This window comes from Rissa tridactyla, chromosome 4, assembly GCF_028500815.1.
Source record: "Rissa tridactyla isolate bRisTri1 chromosome 4, bRisTri1.patW.cur.20221130, whole genome shotgun sequence".
Classification (NCBI taxonomy): Eukaryota; Metazoa; Chordata; class Aves; order Charadriiformes; family Laridae; genus Rissa; species Rissa tridactyla.
The window spans coordinates 72,065,480-72,082,060 of NC_071469.1; the positions used below are offsets into that span (position 1 = coordinate 72,065,480).

Genomic DNA, 16,581 nt, shown 5'->3' on the forward strand with positions numbered 1-16,581 from the left:
CTCCTTGGGCCTTCCTCAGCAGGAGATGTGTCTCCTGCTGCAGCCGGGGTTAAGGAGACCTGGGCATGACCAGAGCAGTTCTCAGCACTGGGTAGTTTCCCCCCAGGTTTTTTAAAAGGGTCTCAAGGATGACACAGTCCCAGGAATAACGTCCTGCTCCAAGAGGGCAGCGGGGGGCTGGGAGGGTGCCAATGTGAAGAAGGGCTTGAGGTGGCCCTGTGGGTAGTTCACGGTGGGTGATGGGGGACCTTGGTGCCCTGGGGATCTGTGTGGGACCCTGGTGCTCCGTGCATCCACTCACAGCATGGAAAAAAAACCAAGAGGGAATGGGGAAATAAGCTGTGCGTGACTGGCAAGGACCTGCAGAAGGGTCTGGTGGGCTGAGGGGCTGGATGAGGAAGGGGGAGTAAAGCACAGTGGAAGAAGCTGTCCCCAGGTTAACACAGAGAGGATGACCCCCTTTCCGCAGGTCCCGCAGGATCTGGGAGGCTTCAAGGCTGCGAAGGGAGGAAGATGTTGGAAAAACACCCAAGAACTTTGAATACCAGCGTTTCCTTCCACTTCTCTCGGCCTGAGTCAGGCTCCCGCCCGGAAGCCAAGGGGCTAAGCCAGCCTCATCCACGAGGAAGGCCTTGGATCTACCTCATTATCCTTTCACCCCACGCTTCCCAGCTATAAACAGGGATTTTTGATGGAAAACTTGTGTTGCCCTCCATAGGAACAGCTTGGAATGTGACGCAATTTCTGGCAGTATTTGACGTCTATAGCTTTTGAGATGCAGAGGGCTGGTGGCAGCAACGGTCACTGTGTTTCCGCCTAATGGTCCCCAGGAAGCTCACAAGACATCCAGCCATCTCCAGAATGTTTGTGTTGGCTCTGGGTCTTTTCAACGACTTTGCACAGAAAGCCAGGCTTTGCCTTTCCTATCGCTACCGATCCCCTCTCCCTGGGTCTGGCCACCCTCGAGTTTATGCCTCCGCAGAGGAGGGTTTCGCTTCCCTTTTGGACCCCGCGGCTTTCCCACAGACCCCGTTTGATGAACGCAGAAGTTGCTGAAGTCTGTTGAGTCTTTCTAGGTACCATCTCGGTCAGTAACCTTTAAGATCCCACGTGACACGGAAATCCCCTTGGCCAAAGAAAACACACAGGGCTTTCGCCTGAATTTGGTCAAAATTCTTTGGAAAAGGGCTAATGTGGGGAGGGGCTGGGGAGGATAAATTGCAGATAAATTGCAGCACCTCCTTGTCTGAGCCCACAGTTGAGCTCCTCCGAAGCGGCAGAGCAGCACCCTGCGAGGAAGAGCTCTCAGGCAGCCACCATGCTTGCTGCAAGGACACTCCTGGTGCTCGTGGTGCTCCTCACCCTCTCCTCACGCTGCAATGCAGGTAAGGTACCTCGTGGGCCACCACTGAGGGCCAGGGCTTGGGGTGTCCCGTTGGGGAGGTCAGGCAAGGAGCCCCGGTGTGGAGCTCCTCATGCTGCTGGCAGCAGGAGCAACCCCCTGGTCGGGGCAGCAGCACCTGCCGGGGTGCGGGGAAGGATGGAGACTGCTCCCAGAGCCGGGGAGGGGGTTCTGCAGGGATCACCTGGAGATCATCCTGCCCCAGGAAGGAAGGAGGCACCTGGGGCTCTGGGGGGTTCTGCAGGGATCACCTGAAGATCATCCTGCCCTGGGAAGGAAGGAAGCACCTGGGGCTCTGGGGGGTTCTGCAGGGATCACCTGGAGATCATCCTGCCCCGGGAAGGAAGGAAGCACCTGGGGCTCCTCATGGCAGCATCTGTGGAACTTGGGGGATGTTGTGTGTGTCAGCCTTGTCATTGGGGAAGGTCTCAAAGACAGCTTGGCAAGCCAGGGTTCACCATCTCTCTTTTTCTTCTCCAGGCCCTCACACACCGACCGAGTGCTGCTTCAGTTACATAAAGTCCCCTCTCCGGCAGTCTGTCCTGAAGGGCTTCTACATTACTCCTAAGGAGTGCTTTTCCACAGCAGTTGTGTAAGTCCTGGTCATTTCCCCACTGCTGTTCTGTCTCCTGGGTCACCCACGGGTTCAGTTCATCTGTCCCATCTGGGGACAGGAGGGGCCAGATCTGAATGGCCTCCATGGGTGTCCGTCTGACACCACAAAGAGGGGAGGATGCGGCTGTCCGGCCATTTCTACAGGGCAGAGTTAAGGACACGAATCCCTCGCAGCTCCTGAAGGTTCTGCGCAGGCTCTAGAGGCGTTGGGCTGCAGGATGAGCTGCTTGTAGGGCACCAAGTACCCAGGGGCAGCGTGCCGGGCCAGAGGGAAAGGAGAAGGAGTGCAAGGAAGGGAGGATGGTATGAACGAAAGCTGGATTTTAGCTGTTGTTTCTCACCAAGCTTCACCTTTCATCTCGGCAGGTTTGAGACCAGGAACGGGACAAAGGTCTGCGCGAACCCAGCGATGAATTGGGTGGGGAAAGCGGTTGAGAGGCTTCAGAAAAAGAAAGAACTTCGTGCCCCGTGATGTAGAGCGGGTGCCCTGGTTCAGACTACCCAGCATCCTGGTGGAAAGGAAGGTTTATGGTCATCCTCCTGGGAGGAGCCACCCTGCGGAGGACCCCGATGCTGAGGGGCGGCACTCACTCCCCGGAGCCCTGCGCCCCATCGACCAGCTGGGCACCAGTTCCTGGGGTGCTGCCGGCCCTGACAGCACCCGCCCGCTGAGCCCAGACACAAAATAAAGGTTTACTTCATGTGGCTACTGGAAAGTGGTGTCCTTTCTTCTTCCAGCCCCAGCAACTGCGCTGGCGCTGGCTGGTTGAGGCATGGAGCCGGACGAGGGGCTGGGGTGGGATGGGGGCTCTTCCCAGTGCCTCCCCAAACCTTGTGGGTCTCACTAGGGCGGGCAGGGAGGGGGACAAGAGGGTGCTGCATGGGTGCTCTGGGCATTTGGGTACTCACTTCAAGGGGACCCAAAAGGGGTCCTCTGAGGACTTTTAGATGCAGAAGCGCCACAGTTTTAGGGCTTGAAGCTTTCAGCTTGTCCCTTGCGTTGCACGAGCACAGCCCCGCTGCCACGTCCGCCCCAGCACCTCAGCATGTCCGAGCCGTACTGCAGGGGAAGGGTTTCTCTGCAGAGCTCCCTGGGCAGGTAGGACAGGCGGGGGATGCTGAAGCCGGCGGGGGATGCTGAAGCCGGCAGGGGATTCACCCGTGCACAGCCCTGGAAATCCCCTCCACGCCGGGGGCCACGGGGAGCTCCCCAGTGATCCCTGCCAGGGCTTTGGGATGGGGAGGAGAAATGGAAGGGCAAAAGTGAGAAAGTTCATGGGTTGAGACCAAGGCAGCTTAACAGGTAAAGCGAAAACTGATCGCACAAGCAAAGCAAAATAAGGGATTCACTCACTCCTTCCCACCGGCGGGCAGGTGCTCAGCCGTTGCCAGCAGAGCAGAGCTCCACCACACATAACGGGGACTCAGGAAGACAAATGCTATAACTCTGAACATCCCCATACTTCCTCCTTCTTTACCCAAGACAGATTAGTAAGGGGAAAAGAAAATCAACTAACCAACCAACCAACAAAAGAAAACCACAAAAAAAACCAAACCAAAACAAACACAGCAAGTGATGCAGAAGCCATCGCTTGCCATCAGCCAGATGATGCTCAGCAAGTCCCAGAGCAACAGCCACCCTGGCAGCCCCACTGCCCACACTCCCAGCTCCTGGGGAACTGGATTTTGGCTGCAGCAGCTCCGGGGATTCTTTCACGACAGAGACAAACACCATGCAGTGCCGAGGGATGACCCGGACACACCGCGGGTCTGGGAACGGGGCATCCCATGGGCACCAAAAGGCAGGTGGAGATCTCTGGGGTGCACCAGGAGGTGCTTCAGCTTGAGGAACCTTTTTAAACTGTTGCCTTTACTCTTCAGGAGCCTTCAGACCAGGGAGGCACGCCGTCTGCTTGGTCGTGGTGCCCTCTCCTGACAGCAGTGGCATGGACGCAGCGCAGACCGTGCAGGGTGTGAGGGCAGAGCCAAGCAAGGAGGAGCATCCCATCACCTGGAGGAGCCGGTGCCTGTGCCGAGCAGGGCCTCACCTCCATCCTGGTCCTTGATCCACCTTCCCCAGTGTCGGCCCCCAGCAGCGACCTGCCAGCACAGAACCAGCATCGCCATGACCTTGCCCTGGCTGAGCCTGCTGCGAGGCCTCTCGCCCTGTCCCACGGTGCACATGGGTCCCACCAGCCCCTGCCCACAGTGCATGTGGGTGCCTGTCAGGTCCCCGGCCAGGGGTTGTCCTGCTGAGCAGGAGCGGGTCCCTGTGGGATCTTGCCCTGCCAGGGAAAGGCTGGCCCAGAGCATCCCTTCCACCCGTTGGCATGTGCTGGAGGTGCTGTGCCAGCAGTGCAGGGCGGCCCAGGCCACCAGGAGCAGGAGGAAGCTGGGGCGAGGAAGGTGGTGTCCAGATGGTGTCCCTGAGCAGGATGAGCCAGCTGTAGAGTGTCAGCCCCACAGCATCTAGCATGGTGGTGCTGGAGCCAAGGGCTTGGGCCATCCTTTGGACCTGCCTTCTCCAACCAGTGCAGTCCCCAGTGACTGCCGTAGCCTGAAGATGGGGACAGGACCAGGGCTGTGAGGCCACCACCAGCGCTGTGACACCATCACATGCAACAGAAACCCTCGGCAGAGGGTCCAGACCCAGGACCGGAGAAGGGCACCTAGCTGGGACAGTGGTTGTGGGTCCCGTGTGGAGGTCTGGGTAACCCAGGAGCTGCTGTGCTGGGAGAGCCCTGCACTGCTGTCAGGAGAGGGCACCACGACCAAGCAGACAGGGTGTCTCCAGGGTCTGAAGGCTCCTGAGGACTAAAGGCAACAGTTTAAAAGGCTTCCTCAAGCTGAAGCACCTCCTGGTGCACCCCAGAGATCTCCACCTGCTTCTTGGTGCCCATGAGACCTCCTGTTCCCAGACCCACAGGGAACGGACCAGCCCCACAGGCATCCTACATTGGATCCCCTCCAAGCCAGGGCCACAGAACGGGGGAATGGACACAGCGAGGACGCTTGGGATCCCAGGGCAGCCGTTGTATATTAAAGAGCTGGTTTTCTTCTGCTTTAACTTCTTTTTCTCTCCCAAGCATCTGCATTGCCATCAGCTTTCTCTCTTCCTGACTAACTGCCCATTGCTTAGACACATAATCTCAGCACAACCAATAATTAATTGAACAGACACATAGGTTCCTATTATAGCCATTAGCCCTGTTCACATAGATTTGAATAATGTTTTAAGTACATTCCCAAACCATCCGGCCAACGGCTGGCGTCCCACCTCACCTGGCCAAAGGTTTTTTTGTTTTACGAAAAACCTCTAGGTGGCTTTGGATTGTCACTGCATCCGTTTCTCTTCTTTTGTCTTGGTCTACACAGAAGCAGCAACTGGTGTTTAATGAGAGCACAAACCCCTCCTTCGGCCTCTAATTGATCATCTAATGCTAATTGGGTTTGTATCGCCTTTTGACAGCTAGCGTTAACCTCTGTTTGGAAGGTCTTTTTGCTGTCTACCGTGGCGTCTGTAATACTGTTTCCCTCGACACATTTACTAGCGCCTTTCCCAATTCTATTACTCCTAGCGAGGGCAAGAAGGCTCTGGTGAAAGCTGGTTATTGTTATCGTTTCACCTTTGCCTTTTTGGCCGTGGTTGATGGTGATGAAGGCTTCCTCCAGAGAGGGTTTTGGTGGTGTCGGTGTCAGGGACCTCATGCCTCGTGCTCTTACATTTCCTTTGCAGAGGCTCAGCATACCCTGTAAAAGGATTAATTTCTGTGATTCCCCACTCAAAAAACAAAATGCTGCCTGAGTTAGAGAATAATTCCCTTCCCTACGTTGGGTTTTTTTTGTTCACGCCTACCCATTTTGATTTCTAAAGCTCAGTTCCCCCTTAATGACAACCCTTCGCTTTTCATCCATGTCTAGGAGGTGGTGTGAGCCTGGTGGCTTGTTGGGCTCGAGGGTCTGTACATCGGGGACGTGGTAGGAGCTAGAAAGGGGCAGGTGAGAGAGCCGGGGGAGGGGACAGAGACTGCAGAAAGGGGCTCAGGGGCTGCGTGTTGGGTGTCTTCTTCCTGCAGAGCCCTTTCCTGGGAAAAGTGGCATTAGAAACGAGCGGTGCCGTGCCCAGCTCTCCGCATGGTCACCCTGCCGTTGTGCCAGGCTGCCAGGCCCCGTGTCCTGCAGACCACATCTTCCAAACCAGTCGTCAGCACATTTGGGTTGTTTCCTTCTCCTTTCTTCTTCCAGAGAAAGCGCACAAACATGAGATAATCTTCAAGGAAGTCCATTTCCACCTTTCTCCTCTGAGAAGCCCTGGCTTGCCCCATTTCCAAGCCACAGCCAGGTTCCCCCCATGCTCCCACTCACCATCATCCCATGTGGGTTCCCACCAGGTCCTCACCCCCCTCCTCGCATGCAGACCACAGCTGCATCTCCCCTTCCCGGGGAGCAGATCTCTGCATGGAAGCTGGGCTGATGTCCACCAGGGCCGCCGTCGGGGTCTGTGCCACCCACCCCTCCTGCCCTCAGGGTCCGGGATGACTCTCTTGGGGTTGTGGTAGGGTTTGTCCCAGCTCCCTGCAGAAATGACCCGTCTGTGCACTGATGACCATAAGCCTCCATCGCTCTGACCCTCTCACTTCGATCCCGTGGCTGGTGTGGGAGGCAGAGGCAACGCTGGGGCTCAGATTGGGATCAGAGCCAGACTCTCCTCGGATGCCCCACTGCCATCGCCCCATTTCTTCACCTTCTGTAAAGTCCCCTGAACCCACCAGAAGCATCTGTGCTCTGGGGTCCCTCCTTGTATGGTCCAGTGTGGCTTTTTCTGCATGCCATGCCATGCCATGCCATGCCATCCATCCCATGCTAAGTGCTTCACTGCCTAACCCAGTGCCCTTGGTGTGGCCAGGGTGGTTGGGGAGGCCGGTTTGGAGGGGACTCATCAGTCACTTGCCTTTGACGACTCAGGCAAACCGGTAAATCCGTCAAATGATCGGTTCCTGCTCAGAGATTCTGGTTCTCCCTCCTGTTAGAAACAAACAGGCAAGCATTAGACTTGATGTCTTGCCTTCACAGAAATCTGTTTTCCTGGGTAAATTTCGGTTCCCCCAAAGCCTCCTGGAAGTCCCTCGCAGCCTCACGGCTCTTCCGCAGAAAGCAGAAGTGGCTGCCCCCGCTCTTCGGCCTCTTCCACCCTCGGCGGGACGTGCCCCCAAAATAAACAACGTCAGAAATCCCCTTGTCCCTGGGAAGGGGCTTCTCAGAACATGTCCGATCTTCTTGGGAAGGAGTGGCATGCAGAGGATAAATTATGGCACGGCGAGAGCCAAAGCCACAGACACCGGGGAGGGCAGCAGGAAGCAGGACGGAGGAAGAGCCCTCACACAGCCACCATGCTCGCTGCAAGGACGGTCCTGCTGCTAGCCGTGCTCCTCACCTCCTCCCTGCACCGCGCTGCAGGTAAGGCACCTCCTGAGCGGCGGGATGGGGCACAGGGTCCCTACTGGGGTTGTCCCCTTGGTCGTGGTGGGGGGATCAGGCAAGAAACCCCAGCGGGGAGCGGGGACGGTGCTGCTGGCAGGAGGCACAACCCCTGGTTGGGGCAGGGAAGGATGGAGAGGGTGCTGGGTGGCCTCAGCAGAGCCAGCCCTGGGGGAGATGCGGCAGGAGCTTGGAGGAGGCTCCGGCAGCCATTCTCCAGATCTGAGCTGGATGAGGTTGGTGGTGGCGGGGGGGGGAGCACGTGCAGCTGTTTGGAGCCTCCCAAAACACCTTACAAATTATGTGCCCCCACTTTGTAAACCCCCAAAACCTCGTCCCCAGGCCAAGCACCCCGACCTCACCGTGCACGCTGGCAGCTGAGACAATGTGGGGTGCCAGGTCCCGCACCATTCCCCTCCCCACCGCTGGCCACCTTTCCCAATCCTAGCCTTGCTGCCATGAAGGGAAACAAATCCCTGCTGTGGGGTGCCGTGGGGGCTGCTGAGAACCTCCGTGGCCTCCGTTCTGTGCTCGGTATCTCGCCACGTCACCGTCCGGCGACGCAATGAGCTGCAAAATGCTGCCAAGGGGGCTCACAACATCTCTCCCTTCCCTTCCCAGCCCACTTCACCCCCACCGAATGCTGCTTCAAGTATGCGCAGAAACCCATCCGCCACGTGCAGAGTTTCTACGAGACGCCCCGTGACTGCTCCTTGCCCGCTGTCGTGTGAGTACCCCTGGGAGTTTTCCATCCCACCCCCAGCGCGGTTGGGAGCTACAGCAGCTCCCCCCGTCCCGTCCTGCCCCGCAGACAGCCTGGGGTCCAGCTGGGAGCACGTGCCCTGGGGGGGCGGCTGTGGTAGGAAAGTAGCTCTGTGGGGTGGGCAGAGGGGGCAGGAATTATTAGGTTTCGGTGCTTTCTGCTAATGGCAGCGGTCTGGGAAGACTCAGACATGCACCATCAGCTCAAAGGAGGGCACGGGCTGCAGGAGATGGCTCCAAGCCTCCATATGGGATGGGGCAGCACACAGGGCATGGAGAAGTAGTTGCACAGGAAGGGAACGGCTCACGGTTCATGTTTTCACTCCCTTTCCTCGCTTTCTCACTGCAGGATTGTGGCCGCCCGCGGTGACGAGGTCTGCGCCGACCCCAAGAAGCCTTGGGTGAAGAGAGCCATGAAAAAGCTTCAAAGGAAAAAATGAAATCCTCCTTCTGCTGTCCACCAGCCATCCAACTCATCCATCCGATCCCCCCCGTCTCTGGAGGGTGCAGGTGGCGCTCGCGGCTCTCCACGGGGTGCCGTAGCGATGGCACCGTCACTACAGGTGGAGCCAGCCCGAGCCCCAGTGGGACCGGGTGTCGCGGCGGCATGGACCAGCCGGCCACAAAGTCCCTCCTGTTGTCACCGTCCTGCCAGAATGTGCCCAGTGGAGCAAATATTTATAATAAAGACTCATTGCCACAAGGTGCTCTTTGAATTTCTCCTGATTCTCCAGCCCAAGGAGCAGATCCTACAAGCCCAGGGCATGGTGCGACCGAAAAACCCCTTTGCCACGGGCACGTCTTTCTCCAGGCTTGGGGCAAACCGTGCCTGGTCATGACGTGCTTCACTGGGAACCAGATACTGGGGCCAGGCCTTGACCCATAGGTCAAGGACCCACAGGTGAGGTTACCGTCACCCATAGGTAAGGCTATACATCCTTACAGCATGCTCTCAGCCCCACGGTTGGGAGTGGAGGTGTGATAAATGATTTTTGATGGAGGGAAAACCTCCACAATCACTTCGGAACCAGGTTCCGTCTCAATCACACTCTTACACACAGGCAACCGAATCCCACCCAACCGAACGGTATACACTTTAAATACTTACGACTCCATCGTCTTCGTTCGGATCTTCGCGCGCAGAATTACGGGTAAAATAAACTGCTGCAGCCGGCAAGGGAGCTCATAAAAATAAAAATCAAAATCTTTTCTTTGCTTGCCTTTACTCAGGTTCAGGATGGCGTTAGTCCCGACCTGACCTGATCAGGAGCCACCTAATGGTGGGGCGCCCCTCCTAGATCAAGTCAGAATTCAGGAACTTAGACCATCCCGGACGAGCCCCCAAATTGTGACAAATGATTTAATCGCAAACAGGATTCCAATTAGAATTTATAATCTATTAAAGGAATAAAGGCAAGCAAACAGCGCTGGGTGTGCCGGGGGTCTCTGCCCAACCAAGACACACACACCTTACAGACCCCATTTTTGGTTTATATCTCCTATACTAATACATATTCATAACTGCCTCTAAAATGGTTGGCCCTTGCCAAAAATGGGTGTATCCCCCCTCTTACAGGTCACTATGCAGATAACAACAGGACCGGTTTAAGTTGGTATTCTAGAATGTTCGCCAGGTGGCTCCTGCAAAACACAGACACGACAGACACACCGTCTCGTCTGCGGCCATACAGACAAAACAATCAAAGGTCACACTTCACCCTGTGGCCCTAACACTGTTCCACACTGACACGAATCAGTTAAGCACATTTCACAAAGGGTTCGGGGAGACGATATGGACCTGCCAAATCCTTAATACCTCGTCAGCTTCCAAATATGCTGGTGGCCACTGCAAAACAAGCGAGGGAGATGAGAAGCGATGTCGGCAGCGCCAGGAGGGTGAGGACCCAAGCCCTTCAGCTGGCCAGGAGAAGAGGTGTCCCGGCTGCTGACCCTCTGCAGGGCCGGGGAGGGTGGGAGCAGCTCGGGCCCCTGGCTGTTAACACCAGGCTGATGGTCCATCATTTCACGGGAGAGGAGCAAAGTGTCCGGGGAAACCTCGGAGAGGTGAAGGCGAGAGCTGCGGTCAGTGCCACGGACCGAGCCTCAACCTAAAGCTTCCTCAGTGTTTCACGCTCACGATCGGAAGCCAGGGCAGGGCTGTATTTTCTAGGACATTCTAGAAAAAATACATTTTCTAGGAATGTATTTTCTCCATTCATTGGATGCAGGCAGGGGACAGGAAAAAAAAACCACCCCGAACGACATCTTTGCCCACGCATCCTAAGCGCCACGGGGTAAAGCAGTGGTGGAAAGGAAAGCTGAGGCAGAATCGGATTTGGGGGGGGACAAACGTCTCAGGGATTGTGCTTGGCTGCTTACAGACAGGCGGTTTCGGGGTTACACCTTCACAGCACACCACACCGAGGGCCAGGACGGCCGTGTCTTCCGAGAGACAAAATGGAGGCGCCAACAGCCGTGCAAGGAGGTGAACTTGCGGATCAGACACCCCCAGTCTGTATGTCACCAACTCTTTTAAACACTTTACTTACGAAACGAAGCAGCCTTCCCCGATCATTCCAATTTGAGGGTTATGAAGATTATTTCCTCCCCCCTCCCCCTCCGCTTTTTTTTTAACCGCCACTGAAAATCAAAATTATGTAGGCCCACAACCCGAATATTACAAGCGGACAACAGGAGGCTCGAGGAGAAAAATCAATTCCTGCCACGGCACACCGCTGAGCTGGAAATTTTTGACCTGCAAAATTCTGACCTTGACCTTCACCAGCTGTGAAAGGTGTCACAGGATGCTGTTGCCAACGCGAGGTGGGGAAGGCCAGCAGCTCCTCGAGGGCTATTACGGGGATGACACACCGCACCCTCTAGGAGAAAGGTGGTGATGGAGACGTGGGACAACCACCGTCTGAAATAAAAATCATTATGAGGCTTTTACTACTCTCTAACCCCTTCGTTAACAAAATAAAATGACGCTCCACTGGGCACGTTAACGTTACTCCTAGGATTTGTCCCCCTGGCAGTGTGGGTGACAGGGAATGGAGTTGCGGTGACATTCAGGACTTGTCCGGACCCCAGGGACCTCCTGCTCGGGGTCCACTCACGTGCGTTGAGTGAGATGCCACAAGGTGGGAGCGTTACCCAATGCGGGGCATCACGGGGTGGCAAAGAGGAGGATGCAGGAGATGGTCCGTGACAAAAGGGCGCCCGTTAATGATTGCCAGGGTCTGTCCTAGGGGTCTGACCGCGAGCGTGCACTGGAAGCGCCCCTCGACCGCTACTTCTGGCAGGGCTTAGCAGCGGTGGGAGAAGCAATTCCGTAAGAAGTTTTGGAGAACAGCCGTCACGTGCTTTCCGTTATGCCGAGAAAATCTTATCGCAGAAATAGATACAGGTGTCGGCAGCTGCTGCAGGACGAACTGCTCCACAAATACCTCCTACCGAGGCTGGGCAGGGCTGACCTGAAAGTCTTAGTGATAATTGCTTATTTCCCTCCAATAATTGCACATGAGGCAGCGATGCCCAAGCCGAGAGCCTGCCCTGACCACCAAGGGACCTCCGCAATGACAGGGACACGCTTCTGCTGGCGTCTGCTCCCCCCTGGGTGGGGAAAAACCCACCCTGGAACCAGCTCATCCTTGTGGGGCAGAGCCCAGCTCCTTCCACCGAGCCGTCGGTCCCCGGGGCTGATGCCTGCCGAGCCACGGGGCATCACTGCTACAACCACCCCACCGTCCTGCCCGCGGGCAGCAGCCCCGCTCCGGCAGGGCCAGATGCCACCCCGCGTCGGAGGGGACACGAGCTGCCACCTGCGCCGGCTCCCCCGCTGGCTCCACCTTGCCCAGCGATCTGAGACTGACAAAGCATACGGCTCCACTCGAGCTCTTGCACATGGATGTGTATTTTAATAAAAATATTTCTGTCAATATACAGCAGAACGTCAATTTCTTTACCATATTTCCAGTATATTTTCATAGGCTTTTTCTCAGTTAAAATCCCCCCCCCTCCCCTTTTTGAAGTTTTCATGCGAAGCATCAGATAACTTAATTCACAAATACTAAGCTTAGACTGAACCAATGTGCACAATTTGTGTAATGTCCATTTAGCCGATGTTGTACCAAAGAGGAGAAACTCCCTCCCACCCCCCACCTCCAAAGGCGATGAGAAGTCTGGAGCGGCAGAGGGAGATCTGCTCTGTCGCAGCCCAACGGTGGCCGTTCCTCCAGGGCCGGTCGGGAACCTGCAAAGACCTCGCAACCCCAGGCTCCAGCTGAGCGTTTCATACCTGAGTTTTGAGCAACCAGCAGAAGAGTTACCTGCGTGGTGGCAGGTCCTGGGGCTTGCACCGCCCAACACGCTGTGTGCAAGAGCTTCAGGTGCCGGCAGCCTCCTCCCGTCTGCCCTGGCTGGGGAGCCCTGAAGAGCGCGCACAGGTAGGACCGAGAGGGACGATCCCAATCAAACGCCTGTGCAGAGTCCTTGGTCTGGAAGAGTCACCACACTGGTCTTTTGAAAATTTTCTTTAAAATCCTGGTTATCCCCAAAGCTGCTGCTGCTGCTGCTTCTCCTTTCTCCAAGTTAGAGCTCGCGAGAAGCCCAGCCTGCAAAACCCTCCGTGGTCCCTCCCGGAGCGGGGATGCAGCTGAAGCCCTCCCGAGCGCAGGGGTCAGAGCAGGAGCCCGGACCCAAGTGAAGCGACCAGAGAAATGGTGTCTGCCTGGCCAGAGGAAGTTCAACAAGGAGCAGAAGTCTGCGTGGCCTCCGGGAACGTTTCTGCAGCGATGAGAGTGTAAATCCCACACGGGACTTGGCACCCTGTGAGCAGGAGAGAGTCAAGCCTCCCTCTTGGAAATAAAACAGCTGGCAGGACGTGTGCTCCTCAAGCCTGGATGGGCCCTTGGCTTGCCAGATGCCGTACAGCTCAAGGCTGCAGGATCTGAGCTCTGGTGTGGGACACCAGGAGAGGGACAGACACGCCACATTCACTCATCCATCACCTGCCACCTCTTGTTGCAGCGACCAGTGGTGCAGAGCAGCTAGTGCCTTCTCTGGAAGAGGCCTCCAGGCTCTCAAACACTCCCCTTTCCAACCCAAATCTGCTGGAGCTCCCCTCACGCTCGCCCCACCGACACTTCCTCCAGCTCTCTGACCTAGACATGGGACATGGTTCACAGCCGGCTTTTGGCTCTCAGTAAGAGCTGCTGGACTGCAGTTCCCTCCATCACACATTTTTCTGGGGCTGAAGGGTCCCAGCAGCACACAGCACACATCCCCTGTCGTGTCCCCCTCCAGCCCCTTTGCAGAAACACCTCGGGACAGAGATGTACAGCTGCAGACCCAACACCAGATCTCTACAACAGACCTACTCCCCTCCTGGATCCACCACTGCTCCAACACGGCCAGGGTTTGAAGGAAGTTGCTCCTTCTGCAAAGGGGACTCCCAGGTGGACCAGGACCGCCTTGCCAAGGAACGTGCTCCTTCCCTCATGCTGTGACCGGCTCTACGGGGCCTCACCACGCCCAGCACTGAAGCATGAAGGACCTCTCCTCCTGTGGGAGCAGCTGAAGTCTGCACACTGCTTCTTCATGGGAAGAACTTCCCGATACCGTGTTGTGCACCAGGCAGCTTCATGGCACTCACTCACTGCTATATCGCCTGGCCACCATGGTTCCCCTTCTCAATCAATCAATCCCGTGAAGGCAGAAGGAATTCTGAAACTTGCATCCAAGCAACACGTGCTACGCAAGTATGAGACAGACGGATACCAAAGCACAGCAGCATCACAGCAATCCAACACGGTTTGCTTTGCTGGAGAAGGAGATGGTTCACCATCCCCGATGTCTAAGGAGGAAAATGATAAATTCGATCTCCAGAGCTCGTTCCACCAGCTCTGCCTGTACCAGTTGCTCAAGGGAGCCTCAAGAACAAAGCTATTTAAAGAATGGTAAAGATGCCTGAGTAAGGCCACGTGAAAAATAAGGACACAGGCTCCAGGACAGGCTAAGATGTCACTGTAAAAAAACCAGAAGGAATAAGGAAGCAGATGGAAAAATCCTGAGTGTACGCGACCACGAGGAACGACACTCTTGAAGGGAGCCATTCTCCACACCAGTCACAGCTGGTCTCCAAGTCAGGTCGGCAGCAGCCCAGCGAGCACCACCAGGATGCTGGAAATAGAAACGGGCTCCAGCACCGATAACCACACACCTTCCACGTGTCCCAAAGCAACGGGGGGACTGGAGGGGAGAGAGAGCAGCCACTGGACAACCTTCCCCCCAACAGCTGGATGCCACTTATCCGGGGGGGTCCCTCTTTGGAGGTCCCTCTCCATTCTGCTGGCCACACGCAAAGCCTTGGTTTCTAACCAGACTCCAAAAGAACGGCAAAAGTGCTACAGCCAGCCCAGCTGCGGGCTGGTGGGATCCTCTACGGTGACAAAAAGGGATCGTCCCATACAGATCTGCCCCTTTAGGCCAGCGCAGCAGAAGCAAGCCCAGGAGGAGCAGTCAGAGATGCCATGCCCATGCTCGACAAACGCGTCGTTGGCACGGGCCACGGAGCTGCCCCTGGGTCTCACAGCAGCTCCTGCAGCGCCAAGCACTGCAGATACCACTTCTGGTGGTCACACAGGTGGGAGATTACTGGGACCGGGGGAGGCAAAGGAGCAAGAAGGGAGACCTGGTAGCAATAAGAAGTTTTCCCAAGGCAAGCTGGCTCTGGGAGCACACCTAAGGATGCATGGGAAATAGACTGCTGCCCTCCATGTTCACAGGAGACCTTGACTTGGAGCTCACCGAACCCTGTACGTCTTGAATCAGCTTTTGTTAAACACCTGCTAGAATAGGATGATGGAGCAGCAAGAGCAATCATCCGGAACAAGATTTGGCTCCCTGGTACAGCAGAGATGTCCACAAACTAGACTGCGTCCAGCAGAGGCCACTAAGATGGACAAAGGCTGGAGTACAAGGTGTATGAGCTGGATACAACTCCCAGAAACACTTATCCCAGCTACTCCAATGCCTCCAACTCCCGAGTCAATCCCTCATCTCACTCCAAAGTTCTCCCATGTTACTGTCTACGTGACTGCCCTCACTGCTTGCGGGGACAGTACGAACCCTTGTCCACAAGGAGAAAAGCCTACTGATGGAATTCAGCTCCATGAAGCTGCCTCTGCAGGACTAAAGGACACTTTAACCAAGGCTCTAGGTCTGGAGTTCCCAAAATGTTGTTCTCAAAGGGCACCGGGCTCAAAACCAAAGCCCATGATGGCAGGGCTGCAGTTCACCACCCCTGAAAGAAGGTTTCCACCAAGTCCCTGGGAAATGTTAGTTCTTCTGAGAGGCCCCTGCTGCTATGCCGAGTTTGAGGAAGGCAGGTGGAGAGGCTGGTGTCCAGAGTACAGCTGGAGGGTACCTCCCACTGTGCAGATTGTCACCTCTTTGGTGGTGACACTGGGCTGAGCAGTTGAGAGCTGAGACCCTGTGATTGTGTGGACACGGCAGAGCTGGAAGAGGCTTAATTGTTCCAGCCGCAGCATTTCACAGGTCCTGGGAAGGACGCCGTGGCTGGAAAGCCTCTCTTGGGGCTGCGCAGTGAGAAATGTTGCCTGTGAGCAGTGTCTGGCTGCCATTTGGAAAACCTTCAGGGATCTGAGATCAGCCCAGCAGAGAGCAACCTACGTGTCAGCCTCACGTGATGCAAGTCCTGTAGCCAATGCCATCAGCGTTATAACGTTGGGCCACAGCTGAAACCTTGTCACCTTCACCGAGAAGCCAGCACTTCCTACTACGGGCTACGCGATTGTTTACACGGTGTCACTGAAGGACTCCTGGGAGAAGTGACACTGTGAGGGACTGCCCAGATGAAGCAGAGCCTCAGCTGGGGTGTTCTTAGGTCATCTGTTTCTGAGTAAAGCATGAGGTAAATCACTTACATAAAAGTAATTTTTAAACTGCCTGAAGCCGCTGGTTAGGTGCACCACCACATTCAATGTTAAAGACTCAATTTAATTTAGTTCTGTTAATTTTTTAAAACGACTGCAGCAATTCAAACCAAGTCTCAGCTGATACGAACCGTCAAGGAGCAGCCAGGGACACTCAAAGACCAAGAGGCTTTGAAAAAGAACCTGGGAAAAGCAAGTCAGAAACCTCTTCTAGGAATCCGTGGTAGGTTGAAGCCCACACCTCCAGCACACACCGCACACGCTTCTCCTCCTCACACTGAGTCATGACCACGTTAGTCAGAACCCAAGCCCAACAAGCAGAAACCGCTAGTGAAACAGGTATGGGACAGATATGTCACAGCAGAAAAG

General features: G+C 55.8%; 3 protein-coding genes across 3 annotated transcripts in view; 2 read left to right on the plus strand and 1 right to left on the minus strand.

The window, feature by feature from the left end:
* Positions 1–1,127: 1,127 nt before the first annotated feature.
* On the plus strand, positions 1,128–2,714 carry LOC128908848 (C-C motif chemokine 5-like). Its single transcript, XM_054199771.1, has 3 exons — positions 1,128–1,385; positions 1,883–1,994; positions 2,384–2,714. Exons 1-3 carry the CDS (start codon positions 1,319–1,321, stop codon positions 2,487–2,489), a joined length of 285 nt encoding a protein of 94 aa, XP_054055746.1. The 5' UTR covers positions 1,128–1,318; the 3' UTR covers positions 2,490–2,714.
* A 4,472-nt stretch (positions 2,715–7,186) lies between these two features.
* LOC128908847 (C-C motif chemokine 3-like) lies at positions 7,187–8,952 on the plus strand. Its single transcript, XM_054199770.1, has 3 exons — positions 7,187–7,474; positions 8,117–8,222; positions 8,607–8,952. Exons 1-3 carry the CDS (start codon positions 7,282–7,284, stop codon positions 8,695–8,697), a joined length of 390 nt encoding a protein of 129 aa, XP_054055745.1. The 5' UTR covers positions 7,187–7,281; the 3' UTR covers positions 8,698–8,952.
* Positions 8,953–10,904: 1,952 nt separating this feature from the next.
* The window catches only part of RANBP10 (RAN binding protein 10), a 91,331-nt gene continuing 85,654 nt past the window's right edge, over positions 10,905–16,581 (minus strand). Inside the window, exon 14 of the mRNA XM_054201473.1 lies at positions 10,905–12,753. Coding sequence (XP_054057448.1) covers positions 12,728–12,753 — 26 coding nt within the window. The 3' untranslated portion in view covers positions 10,905–12,727. The remainder of the gene's footprint in view (positions 12,754–16,581) is intronic.